This window comes from Myotis yumanensis, unplaced genomic scaffold, assembly GCF_028538775.1.
Source record: "Myotis yumanensis isolate MYYU_CA2020_CCGP unplaced genomic scaffold, mMyoYum1.0.hap1 SCAF_11, whole genome shotgun sequence".
Classification (NCBI taxonomy): Eukaryota; Metazoa; Chordata; class Mammalia; order Chiroptera; family Vespertilionidae; genus Myotis; species Myotis yumanensis.
Genome location: NW_027223762.1, coordinates 42,926,197 through 42,939,327, shown reverse-complemented (window position 1 = coordinate 42,939,327; position 13,131 = coordinate 42,926,197). Strand labels below are relative to the sequence as shown.

Here is a 13,131-nt window from a genome sequence, read left to right as displayed (position 1 = left end):
TTTACATTGGTAAGAGTTTTTGTTTTTTACCTTTTCAGAGTTTTTATAGTAATTTCAGTGGAAGTTTCTTGAGGCTGTGTCATTAGCTACTAATCAGTTGCCAATTTAAACCAGAAGTGGGGCAGTAGGACTTCGATCGATGGACCTTGTCTTTGCCTTTTCCACATGTGAACAGTGTCTTGCTTCCAGCTTTCCCCAGCCAACCTGCAGAGTTCTACTTCACTTGATCAGATTTTCACATTGATGTGGCGGCAACATAAATCATGTTTCCCCCAAGATTGGCTAGTGAGTGGAAGACAGCCAAGGGACACCACAGTGAAGACATCAGTTAGGAAAATTACATCCAAAACCTGAAAGCTGCTGTCACTGAAGTTTTTGTTTATGAAAATTGGAAACGCTCTCCCCTCTAAGCCACTGACATCTCTGATTTATTGTTTCTCTGCTGAAAATTATCCAAAGATGTTTTCAGACATTAGCTGGTGAAAGCCAAATTTATTGAAGGTGGAGGGGAATGTAAAGAGCCATTATATTTGTGAATTTCTCAGTCAGACATGGCAGCCTTTTAAAAGCTAGAGTGGACCAGATTCTTTCTGTGCATATAAAAAACCAGTTGAGGAGCTAGTATGACCCATAGTGCTAGAAGGAAAAGCTATCTTATGCTGTGGTGCAAGAACTCTGGACCAGTAATCAAGTTGCAACTTGAATGTTTACCCTGACTCTGCCACTAACTAAAAGTGTGTCCTTGGTCAAATTGCTTAACTATTGGGTGTCTCAGTCTCCTAATCTGTAAAAGTTGGGGGTAGACAATAGACTAACACTTTCAAACATTTACGAGTTGTGGAATTTACAGTAAATAAAATCTCATGATTACCCCCCTTCAGAATTTAAAAATAAAGTTCCTTCCCCCCAGTGGCATGTGCTAAAGAAGCAATTAAAATTCAGATTTTGCATATTACTAAAGATTTTAAAGTTAATTTTAATGTAATGTTTATAAATATTAAATACATGTCACTTGTTCCCATATAAAAAGTATGCATAATATTTCATTATTTTAGACTAATTATGTAAGAAGAAGCATAATTTAGTGAGTAATACAATTATAATATTTTATTGGTTTGTAGATAAAATGTAAGGAATACCAGCTATTAAAATATGGATCCAAAGAGCCAAATCCCACTTATATGACTTATTGAATTTTTAAATTTTGAATATTAAAAAATAATTTGTTTTTAAAATTTCCAAGTTGTGTTTCTAAATAAAATAAGGAAAGGTATTTTGTGGTAGTTAGTGCGAATACTTCTTTAAAAATGAGAGTCAATATGACTAATCTTACAAGACTAAGGACTTTTTTTGTACATTATAAGGAGTCTGACCAATGAATTTAATTATAAGATTGTTAGCTTAAGATCATCTTTGAGACTTATTTGCAAAATTAGAATCATCTTTATGGTCTTTATTTTTTCAGTGTTCCTCATGTTTTCTGCCTTTAACAATCTATTATGATCAAAAAAATTAAGCAATACATGGTATATTAGTCAGAGCTCTCCACACACCCACATATATATTTATTTTTCCTTTTTTATTGAATTTATTGTGGTGACACTAGTTAACAAAATTATACAGGTTTCAGGTGCACAGTTCTGCAACACATCATCTGTACACTGTACTGTGAGTTCACCACCCAAGTCAAGTCTCCTTCCATTACCATTTCACACATACACATATATATTTGTTTATTATAAGAGATTATTAGAAGGAATTGGCTCTTTTGATTATGAAAGCTGACACCTTTCCCAAGATCTGCAGTCAGCAAGCCAAAGACAAAGGAGAACCAATGGCGTAGGTTCAGTCTGAATGCCAGCAGGCTTGAGGCAGGGAAAGAGCTGATGTTTTAGTTCCAGTCCAAAGGCCAGAGAAGACTAATATCTGGCTGAGGGCACCAGGAGGAGTTCCCTCTTACTAGTACTTGCAGGAGAGTGAGCCTTTCTGTTTTCTTCAGTCCTTCAACTGATTGAATGGGTCCCACTCACATTAGGGCGAGCAATTTGGTTTACTGAGTTTATCAATTCAAATGTTAATCTCATCTAGAAACACCCCCAGAGACACACCCAGAATGTTTGACCAAATGTCTGGGCACCCTTTGGCCCAGTCAAGGAGTAAAAATGAAAACATTTTCAAATTTAAAATGGTAAATACACACATACCAGCACCTACCTGTGTTCAGCTGAGTGGAAAACCATCCAAGTAACAGGCTCATGAACATATCTTGTGAATTTCTTTGGCTGCTACTTATGACATACTGTATACCCACTTAGAGGTTTTCAAGCAGTATAGATTTAAAGGGGCAAATTAAGTATTCCGTTTATTGACATTTTAACATAAACATGTTATTGTAGGACAGAAAAATCTATGTCATAATTATATAGCTTGATACGTTTTCACAGTGAATATACCCATAAAACCCAGATTTAAAAAAAAATTACCCCCATCCCTCGAAATTTCCCTTATACCTAATGCTTCACACCCAAACAGTAGTAACTACTATCCTTATTTCTATCAACATTGATTAGTTTGGCCTGTTTTGAATTTTATATGAATGGGATCATATAGTTTGTACTCTTTTTATGTCTAGCTTCTTTCATTAAACCCTAGAGGCCCAGTGCACGGGATTCGTGCACTGGTGGGGGGCCCGTGTGGCCTGTGGGAGTGCCGCTCATCCCAGTCAGCCCAGTGGTGCTCCCACTGTGGGAGCGCACAGACCACCAGGGGGCAGCTCCTGCATTGAGTGCCTGCCCCCTGGTGGTCAGTGCACATCATAGGGACTGGTTGACCAGTTTTTCTGGTCATTCCACCACTCGGCTGCTGGGCTTTTATTATATAGGATTATATTTATGGGATTCATTTAAATTGTTGCATGAAGCAGTTTATTTATTTATTTTTTTCATTGCTCTTGTCAACGTAAGAAACATCCAGCCTGTAAGATTTTTTTATGAGTTTATTTGAACTAAACTGACAACAATTTCCAGGAAGCAAAATCTCAACAGATTGAGAAAATGCTCTGGAAAATGTCAGTTTTACCACTTATTTTATACATTAGAATCAAAGGGAAAGACATAAGGTGGTTACCTGAAATCCACTGGTGATAGATTAGGAAGGTGGGAGAAAGCAAAGCAGGGAAATCTCTGGCATAGGATAAAAGGTAAAACCAATAGCCCTAGCCGGTTTGGCTCAGTGGATAGAGCATCAGCCTGCAGACTGAAGGGTCCCAGGTTCGATTCCAGTCAAGGGCATATGACTAGGTTGCAGTCTCCATCCCCAGTAGGGGGCATGCAGGAGGCAGCCAATCAGTGATTCTCTGTCATCATTGATTTTTCTATCTCTCTCTCCCTCTCCCTTCCTCTCTGAAATATATATATATATATATATATATATATATATATATATGTAAAAAGGTAAAACCAATATATATTTCCTTTATGTAAGAGGGTATAGGATAGTTAACAGTTAACATAATAATAACAATGAGGGGATGTGTGGTGTGGTGATTATGCTTTGAGGGGGTGAGGGAGGGAAGGAAATTACTTTCATACTCCAAAGGTATGTTATCAGGTATGTTATCATAGATGCTGAAAAAAGATGACAGGCTCATTTAAGGCAAAGATTGACCTTTGTTAGGGAAAAAAAAATACTTTGATATTCCAAAGGTATGTTATCAGGTATGTTATCACAGATGCAAAAAAAGACACAGACAGGCTAAAGATAAGCAAAGATTGTCCTAAAAATACCAGCCTAGGACATGACTACTTGCCATGCACTGCTTTTAGTTAGAAATTTTTAATTTTAGACCATCCTGGTCTCTGAGTTTATAAGGCTGCCTTATAGGCCTCCTCTGGGCTTGTCAGGTTTAGTATGTGGCCCTTTGTCCACGCTGTAAAATATTCTATTATATGAATATGCCACAATTTCTTAATTCTGTTTGCTTGTTGATGGACATTTGGGATATTTTTGTTTGGGTTTTTACAAATAGTGCTCTCTTGAACAGTCTTGTAGGCTTGAATACGCCTTTTGATGTACCCATTTCTGTTGGGTGGAATATGTGCATGTCAACTTTAATAGATACTACCAGTTTTTCAAAGTGATTGGAATCAGTTTATACCGAGTTATGGTAATTCAACTTGCTCCACATCCTCAACAACACATCGTGTCATATTCATTTTATTTTTAGCCATTCTGGTGGGTGTGTATTGGTATTTCAGTGTGAGTTTATTTTGAATAATAGAATAATATACTGTACAATATAATAATACTAGAGGCCCAATGCACGAAATTCATATAAGAGTAGGCCTTCCTTCCCCCGGCTGCCAGCACTGGCTTCCCTCTGGCACCCGGGGCCTGGGCTTCCCTCACAGCCCTGGCTTCATCCGGAAGGACATCTGGTCTAATTAGCATATTATGCTTTTATTATTATAGACAATACAGGCATCTCTCAGAGATATTATGGGTTTGGTTCCAGGCTACCTCAATAAAGCAAGTATTGCCATAAAGGAAGTTGTAATCTTTTTGCTAGTGGTAGATCTTGCCTTCAATTTGTAAAAAATGCATCATTTATGAAGTGCAATAAAGCAAAGTGCAATAAAACAAGGTATGTCTAGTATTATAGCCCTAATACTAATGATATTGAACAACCTCTTCATATGTTAATTATCCATTACCATATCTTCCTTGGTAGAGTGCTAGTTCAAGTATTTAGCCCAATCTTCTATTGGATTTTGTTTTTTATAATGGCCTTTTCCAGTTTGGGTATCAAGGTTATGCCAGTTTAATAAAAATCAGTTAAGAAGAATTCCCTCCGTTCCTTTCTCAGGAAGAATTTGTGTATGAATCAGTGATCTTTCTTCCTTTAATGTGAGGAAGATTTCACCAATGAAATAATTTCTGGGAAACTTATTGTGGATTCAATTTCTTTAAATATAGTGACTAGTCAGATCTATTTATTCTTGTGTCAGTTTTGGTAAATTGTGGTGTTTTTTGTTGTTGTTTTTTTTAGAAACTTATCTGTTTCATCTAAATTTCCTAATCTGTTGACATAAAATTGTTCATAATATTTTTTAATTATATTTTTAATTATCTGTAGGATCTTTAGTATGTACTTTTTTCATTCCTAATATTGATAATGCATGTCTTCTTTTTTCTTGATTATATAGAGATTTATCATTTTTACTAGTCTTTTCAAAGAACCATTTTTAACTTTGTTGATTTCAATTTACATTTACCTATTACTTCTCTGATTTCTGCTATGAGCAGTAGCAACCAGCAGCAGCAGCAGCAGCAGCAATAGCAGTCTGCTATTCTTTAACTTCTTGAGATGAATACCTAGATCCAACCTTTTTCTTCTTCAGTATTTCTTCTTTACTAATGTATGTATTTAGGGCACTAAAGTTCCCTTGAGGTACAACTATACCTTCATCCCAAAGATCTTTACGTGTCACATTTTCATTCACATTCAGCTTAAGATATTTTTATTTTTATTCCTTCTTTGATACATGAGTTATTTAGTAGGGCATTATTTTCCATTTTTTAATTTCCTGGCTATCTTTTTGTTATTGATTTCTAGCTTGATTTTATTATGGCCAAGAATGTAATGGAGTGATTTCTAGTCCTTTGAAATTTGTTGAGACTTGTCGTATGGTTCAGTATATGGTCAATTTTGGTAAATATTCTATATGCCCTTTAAAAATATGTGTTTTCTGCAGTTACTGGTTGCAATGTTCTAGAGACATCAATTAGACCGTGTTTGTTCATCACAATGGGTAAATATTCTATATTTCCTCTGAGGTTTTGGTTGTTCCAATTATTCTGTCAGTTATTGAGATAGGTATGAAACTCTCCAGTTATGATTGTAAATTTGCTTATTTTTCCTTTTAGTCCTATTCATTTTTTGTTTGCATATATCATAGCATAAATTTCTAGGTGCATTTAAATTTAGGATTGTTGCATCTTCTTAGTAGATTGATTTTTGTTTAACATTCTGACATGTACCCCTTATCTCTATAATGCTTTTTGCTTTAAAGTCTACTTTGTCTGATATTAGTATGGCTGCATTAGCTTTCTTTTTAGCTAGTTAACATGGTGGTACATGGGCAGGCTAAATAGCCATCTCAAATGGGTGGATAAAGAAAAAATGAATTTATTAAGGAAAGGGCATGAGGGATGGGATATCCAAAGGGAAGGGCTGCACTGCACCGAGCCAAGGGGACATTAAGAACCGATACATGCTTACTGTGACTATGTTTTTAGGAATCCTTACTTACTTGGTTCAGTAAGGCTTATTTGCTTGAAGCTTGTTGTTGTTATCATTGCTGCTGAAGATGATGTTATTCCTCAGTCACCTGACTATTTCTAAATGGCTCAGTAGCTCTAGAAAAATGTCTATATTAATTGTTAGTTCACTAATGTTGATCCGAAAGGGAAGGGTAAGTTCAGCAAAAGTTCCTTTACCATCATAACTTTGAAAGGAGTAAAAAATGACCTCCATCTCAATTATATTTTATCATATATACCATAAAAAGCAGTTCTTTAGTATTTTGGGTCCTTATACAATTTTTAGGTGGACCAAGGCCCAAATTTTCTAAGCCACCTGGTCCCCATTTTGAATCTAATATTAAGGACTGGGTCAGATTATCCCTGAGCACTTTAGAACTCCGGAAAGTTTGGCAGAAGAATAATTACCTAAAGGACTAGATCTTACCACTGGTAAATAGGCCTGTGACCATAGGATTCTTCCCAGTCTGTGTTCTAGCTCCGGGTTAGCCCTGATTCAGGTATAAAAGAGGGTCAGAAAAAGAGGAGTGACAGGGAGGAGATAGCGATGGAAAGGATGCCGTGATTGAAATGAAAGTCCTTTTCGTATCATGGAGCAGCCCTTAGTGTGATTGTCTTACAGTCAATCGAATCTGGCTCTGGTTCTAGCCTTCAATCTTAGTTGTGGTCTGAATCCGGTTCAATTCGATATCTCCTGAGGTTTGCTTTGTTACAAACTCAGAGGCCTGGGTTCCTCCCACTCCCATCCCGCAACTTTAGTCCCCTACAGCCAAGCTTGTATCCCTGCTACAAAGTGCCTGGGATCTATCTACCTTATGGAAGTTGACTTACAAAATCACAATTCGTTTCTTTCTATCTCTCCTTTGATCCTTCACATACGTGGGATCCCACAGGGGATCCTGGATCAAACATGCACCAGGAACAGTGCTAGATATTTTCATAAATAATTATCTTTTTTTTTACCTTAAAAATAATCTAGTGAGGTAGTGATTGTTATTCCACTTTTAGACATGAGGAAAGAGATACTCAAGCTATTCTTGAGCACTGCTCTTCAGTAGCAATACTAAATTTGGGCTCCAGTGTTGTGCCTTCAAGTTCAATGCTTTGTTTTAGGACCCCCAGCGATGCCAGTAAATGCATAATTGATTATTGATTGAGAAGGAACAATTCCCCTAAAATGAAAGGCAGACTTCAATGATTTCCTACCTTGGTTTAACACTCACTGCTTTTTTGTGGATGAAAATGGACAACTAAACCTGACAAGCTTGGGGAAGACCTGTGTGGCAGGCCCTACAAACCTGGAGACCAAAGTAGTCACAGGGTTTCCTGAATGTGAAGATTCCTAACTCAAGTCCTGTGCATCTTAGATAACAGAGTGATCTTCTGTTGTCATCATCGCTGCTGCTGCTGATGTTGTCCCTCAGTCACCTGACTGTTTCTAAATGACTCAGTACAGAGTGAAGAATCTGCTTTTCCAAACCCCCTTGTTGGCACAGCCGCCAGCACCAGCATGTGTCCACATTGTTATCTTGTTTCCCACATACATTCTGTGTTCTGTAAATGTTAACTGTCCTGTACCCACCAATTAAAAGACTAGAAGTATTTGTCTGTCAGTGTTATTTTTAGTCCATTCGCAGAGGTTCCTCCCTTTCACTGTTTTGCTTTCTTTCGCCAGTCTACTACCAGTGAGTTTCATGTAACCCTCCCTATGTCTCCTTTGTTTCTAATGTATGAAATGAGGGCTGCAAAACTGCTATTCTCTAGAGCAGTGGTTCTCAACCTGTGGGTTGCGACCATCGGAAAACACATATAGCATATCAGATATTTACATTGCGATTCATAACAGTAGCAAAATTACAGTTAGGAAGTAGCAACGAAAATAATTTTATGGTTGGGGTCACCACAACATGAGGAACTGTATTAAAGGGTCGCGGCATTAGGAAGGTTGAGAACCACTGCAGAGCATTTTCTTAATTCATTGAGATTTTGCTTCCCTGCAATTGTCAGTTTGACCAAGACTTTTTCTCAGACTGCACTTGCGGATGTCCTTTGGAATGCCAGAAAATGGAAATTATCAGTTTGTTTCTATTTATAAGTGGGAGGGTTGAGAGCAAATACGCTTTATTGAAGGCCTCAACTTTCAATTGTCATTCTACATTTCTCCTTAAGGAAAGTTGTCACCGTGTTTGAAGGTCAGATGGAGTGTTTCTGTGATGAAGAGTCTCATGTGAAGACCAGTGTCTCGTGATCCCTGTGATGATTAGGGATTTCTGGGCGAATGAGGAGTGAGGGAGGAGGGAGATGTCATTTCTGCCCCCTGAAAGGGACATGCTCTGCACAGAAAGAATTTTTCCCGAATGAGGCAAGGTAGAATAATGTAACATTTATTGAACATTTAGGATAAGCGAGGTATTGTGGGGAGTATAATATAAATAAGCCAAAGCTCCTACCTTCAGGAGATGACAGTGTAATGGAAAAAGTGTTTTAGCATGATCATTCCTATATCCTGAGTTAACTAAGTTTGGGGAAATGATTTGCCACTTACACATACCTGCTTTCTAATTACCACCCATGTCCATCGCTCGGTGGTTTTAAGCTGTGCTGCATGGTGGCTAGTGGTTTGACTGTGCTCCCTCAGGTCAGTGGTCGGCAAACCGCAGCTCACGAGCCACATGCGGCTCTTTGGCCCCGTAGCATGGGCCATGAAGTTTCAATCGCACTGTACATGAGCACCCGCACGTGGTATTTTGTGGAAGAGCCACACTCAAGGGGCCAGTTTGCCGACCACTGCCTCAGGTGATTCGAGGCTGTGGCAGTAGAAGCTGGGGGGTGGAGTGGGTGTGAGGGCTGAGCTGACAGTCCCTAGGTGGTTTATCCTACATTTGCCTAACCAGCTTTGATATTCTATGTTTTATACTTTGGGCTTCTTATAAGATTCATTTGGGGGAAGAGAACAGGCTAAATCACTGGGTTATGCAACAATTACAAAACATTCTTGCTTTCTGGTGGGGCACTCGAGTAAATGCTTTGTGGTCCCGCAGCAGCCAGAAATTACCTCCCTCATTTGAAAAGCAGTACTGAGATAATCTGCGGTTAAGTTCTGAGAGTGAAAAAGCTTGTTACACCACCCACTTGTTTGCCAAAAAAGGATCCTCTGAAGAGGGAATGAGCGAACATTATAGAAATTGTCTCTTTATATTGTCAGAGGGCTGACAAGGCACATCAGGCTGTAAGCACGCAGATGCTGCCCAAGCCAGTCCATGATCTAAGTGCCAGGGAAGACTTCTCTTAGGCAACTTGAGGCAAGTCCCATACAACTAATGATTGTTTCAAGGGGAATAAATGGCCAAGCGTGAACTATGCTGGTGGGGTCTCTGCTTATTTTTGGCCTCTTAAATTCAGCTCACAACAGGAACAATACTATGAGCAGCTGAGTCATTTAGGTAGTTTGGGGGGAAAAAGAAAAGAATTAAAACAAAACAAACAACTAAGCTCTGTGAAATGGAGAATGAGATTTCTGTACAGGATGAGTGATGAGTTATGCAGAAAGCATTCCTGAGCAAAAGCTTTGGGGCCAGTTGTTCTGGTTTGGTTGTTAAGTGGGAAAATGGGTCAGTTGGTCCCACAAAACTTGTCCTTCTGACATGTGATCCAACATAGGCAGCAGGGGATGAGAAATCACATCTGAAACGACTGCTCTCATTGTTGTTACCTGGGCTCTTTCAGCCTAATTGATAAGAGAAAGGGCCCTTGTTGCAGAAAACATTTACCCCTCTGAGAGCTTCCTTTTCTCTTCCTATTCACGGAGGAAGAGGGAGAATGTAACACAGGCTGCTTTGGAGCCAGTCTTGCTCTGGCCGGGATGCAGTGATGCAGTCATCAAGTGAGGCCCTGGAAACTCCTGCAAGGCTCCACCCCGGAATTGCCAGGCCTTTCCTCACGAGCCAGAACCCGCACACCAAGACGGCCATGGGCACTGAACTTCTCAGATCTCCACAAGTCAGGAGCCATAGCTCTCCTTCCCTTCCCCACCCTCTCCTTCCCCATCCCCCACTCCCTACTTCCTTCATAGCTACTAAGTGCTCTCTCTGGAATGTTTGGAGGTGAGGATTTAGGTCTGGGCAACCTGTTAAAAATATGAATTGTTACCATGAACTCTGAGTGGCCTTTCAGCTTTGCTGACAGAAATTTACTCCGTGTAGACCACTCTCCCCTCACCCCCCCCCCCCCCCAACAAAAAAATTAAGCAGGTAAGGTCATTTGGAGTTGAAACAAGCATGCAGTCGGTATGTTTGAAAATGAAATTATAATTAACCTGCTGATGGCTGTGAGGTGTTACCTTGAACTCTGTGTGGCCTCTTGGCACAGCGGCTGAACTTGCTTTATTGAATACCCAGAGACCTGAACAGGTGAAATCAGGATATGTCCGGGCCAAATGTACTTTTAGAAAGAAGATTATGTCTCCTTTAGTGCCGATTGTAAGAGAGTTGAGGATTAATTGAGCAGCACTAATCAGAAAATAAGAATGAGTTTTGACCATCCATGTCCATATGAAGCATAAAATTTGTTAAAACTGCTGAGGAAAATGACTTTATTTTCCCACTTTGTGAATTGATTCCTGAAGTGATGAGAGGTTGCCAGGCCCAATAGTGGCCTAGGAAGATTATTGCAATTTGGCAATCATATATCATCTATATGTTTAGGAAAACATTGTAATCACCCATCTGAGAGCTATGAAGTGTTGCTTGAACTCCAAGTGGTCTGTTGACACATGGGTTGGACAACTTTATTGAACTATTCAAAATGAGGTAGGTAAAATCATACAGCAATAACTTAGCATTGTTAATGACAAGGAGGGGTAGTGAGGTCATTCATGATGTAGAATGAATGAGTCTAAGATAAACTTTAACTCTCGCTTGTCCATGAAATATTATTTTAAAGTAAATGTGTGGCTTCCTTCCTTACATAATCAACAGAACTGAATAATGGTGCTGCAGTTATCATGTGTGTGCTAGGTTAAGGGAATACTGGAAATAATTGATTTATTGTCAGAGTCGGTCATGAGCTGCACCTTGTCACGCCTAGTGCTTTAAACTGGCAAGAAATCCATTTCATCCTTGTCATCCTGAATAAAAAAGAACTGCATTATTCTGTTGCTTCCATCTTCACATTCCTTCCCTCAATTACAGATCATCCCATGGTAAAGCCACATTGTATAAAAGCCGAAATTGGGGGATCGTCTTTGTTTTGGCTGATAGCGTCAATTGTTAGAATAAACAAACTATTTAGTTGACTTTGTGCTTTCGACAGGCTGACTAGAATGAATGCTCTTGTTGGTTTAATAATTAACAAAGAACAATAATCCAAAATGGGGTTTATTACTGGGTGGAATTACTCGATTCGGAGGATTGGAATGATCTAATTATTCACATCTCTGTCTCGTTGAAGCATTAAATGTATAAGTAACACTCAGGTTTTCCTGTTTCAAAAGTAGTTTCAGTTAGGTCACAGGCACAAACTCTCTTGGCCTTCCCAGCTCCCCTCTCAGCAGCCTGTGGTATATACTCTTGTGTTTCCTGAAGAACACTTATTAGATAAAGAGGATAGCTTCACAAGGTACTAGTTTGTAAGCCAGGCTCATCTCATGTCACATCACTTGGTTGGTGATTAAGGACAGAAAATGCTTTATGTATTTTATCTCAATCAAATGCACAAACTTAGAAATGGACTAAAACCTCTACAACACTTACAGGCATCATCGTGTCAGCTCAGTGTCCACAGAGATTAACGGCCTAGTCCCACTTTGGGGTGCCATTTGGATTGCGGTGGACTGTATAACTTGGAAGTCCAGCCTAAATGTGTAGCGCCTCCAATAATTTTATTTCTGTTTCCCCATCAATCTGATAGGTGTTCTCCAAATCATAAACATATCATGTTTCTCTCCTGCGGTTAGAAGCACCACATTTCATTCGTGCTATTCCTGCCATCCAGGATGTTCCCCCTATCCCAGCCTTAGTTGTTTCTCAGTTCCTGCCTGCCTCCTCCAGGAAGCCTTCCCTCATCTGCCATTCCAATCTCTGAATTCGGATGAGATTGTATATAGCACTCATAATGGTGTAAGATGCATGAAAAAACTTACACAAGTATCCAAAGTTAATGTCAGCATTTATCATGAACTTTATCATAGTTATTTTGCATATTGTCTCAATATGTCCCCTCTGCTTTTGCATGGTAGAGTGCCTCCACCCCCCTCCAATTGCTGTCTGAGAGACCTTTCTGAAATACAAATTTGATTGAGGGTTCTTCTGCTTAAAACTCGGCAGGATCTCCCATCACCTCCAGGGAAAGGAGTGGTGCGAGGGGGGCTGAGGGGGGGCGGAGGAGAAGCCCTTGCATATAAGTACCTTCTCTGGCCAGCCCCTCTCTCTTTCCAGCTGCAGATTCGACCATTCCCTTGGTATACCCACACAAAATTTGTTGCTATTCCTTGAACATGCCATTGCAAAGTTTCTTCCTTTGCTCTAGGCATTTATTTCCCTGGAAAACTTTTACTCAACTTTTAAGATACAGGTCAGATGTTTCTGTCCCTGGGAAACTCCCCCTGACTCTCTCAGGCAGGGACTGGCCCTCCTCCTGCACCTCTTCACACCTTACACAACGCTCTGTCACAGTCTATCATACTACTAGACTGTGTTTATTTCCCTGTATTTATGTCTCCTCTACTGGCTGTGAAATATTTAAGATAAAGACTATTTGTTGTCTTACTCATTTTTATATCCTTATCTTAGTTTCCTGGCATATAGCAGTTGT

The 13,131-nt window shown here is 39.4% G+C and overlaps 1 protein-coding gene across 3 annotated transcripts in view; it reads left to right on the top strand.

Moving 5' to 3' along the window:
- Positions 1-13,131, top strand: part of EXOC6B (exocyst complex component 6B) — a 494,441-nt gene that overhangs the window by 404,200 nt on the left and 77,110 nt on the right. Inside the window, exon 21 of one of the 3 annotated variants that reach the window (XM_070429463.1) lies at positions 7,435-7,854. The exons of the other annotated variants lie outside the window; for them this stretch is intronic. Coding sequence (XP_070285564.1) covers positions 7,435-7,455 — 21 coding nt within the window. The 3' untranslated portion in view covers positions 7,456-7,854. Of the gene's footprint in view, positions 1-7,434; positions 7,855-13,131 lie in introns of those variants that run through there. 3 annotated transcript variants of the gene reach the window in all.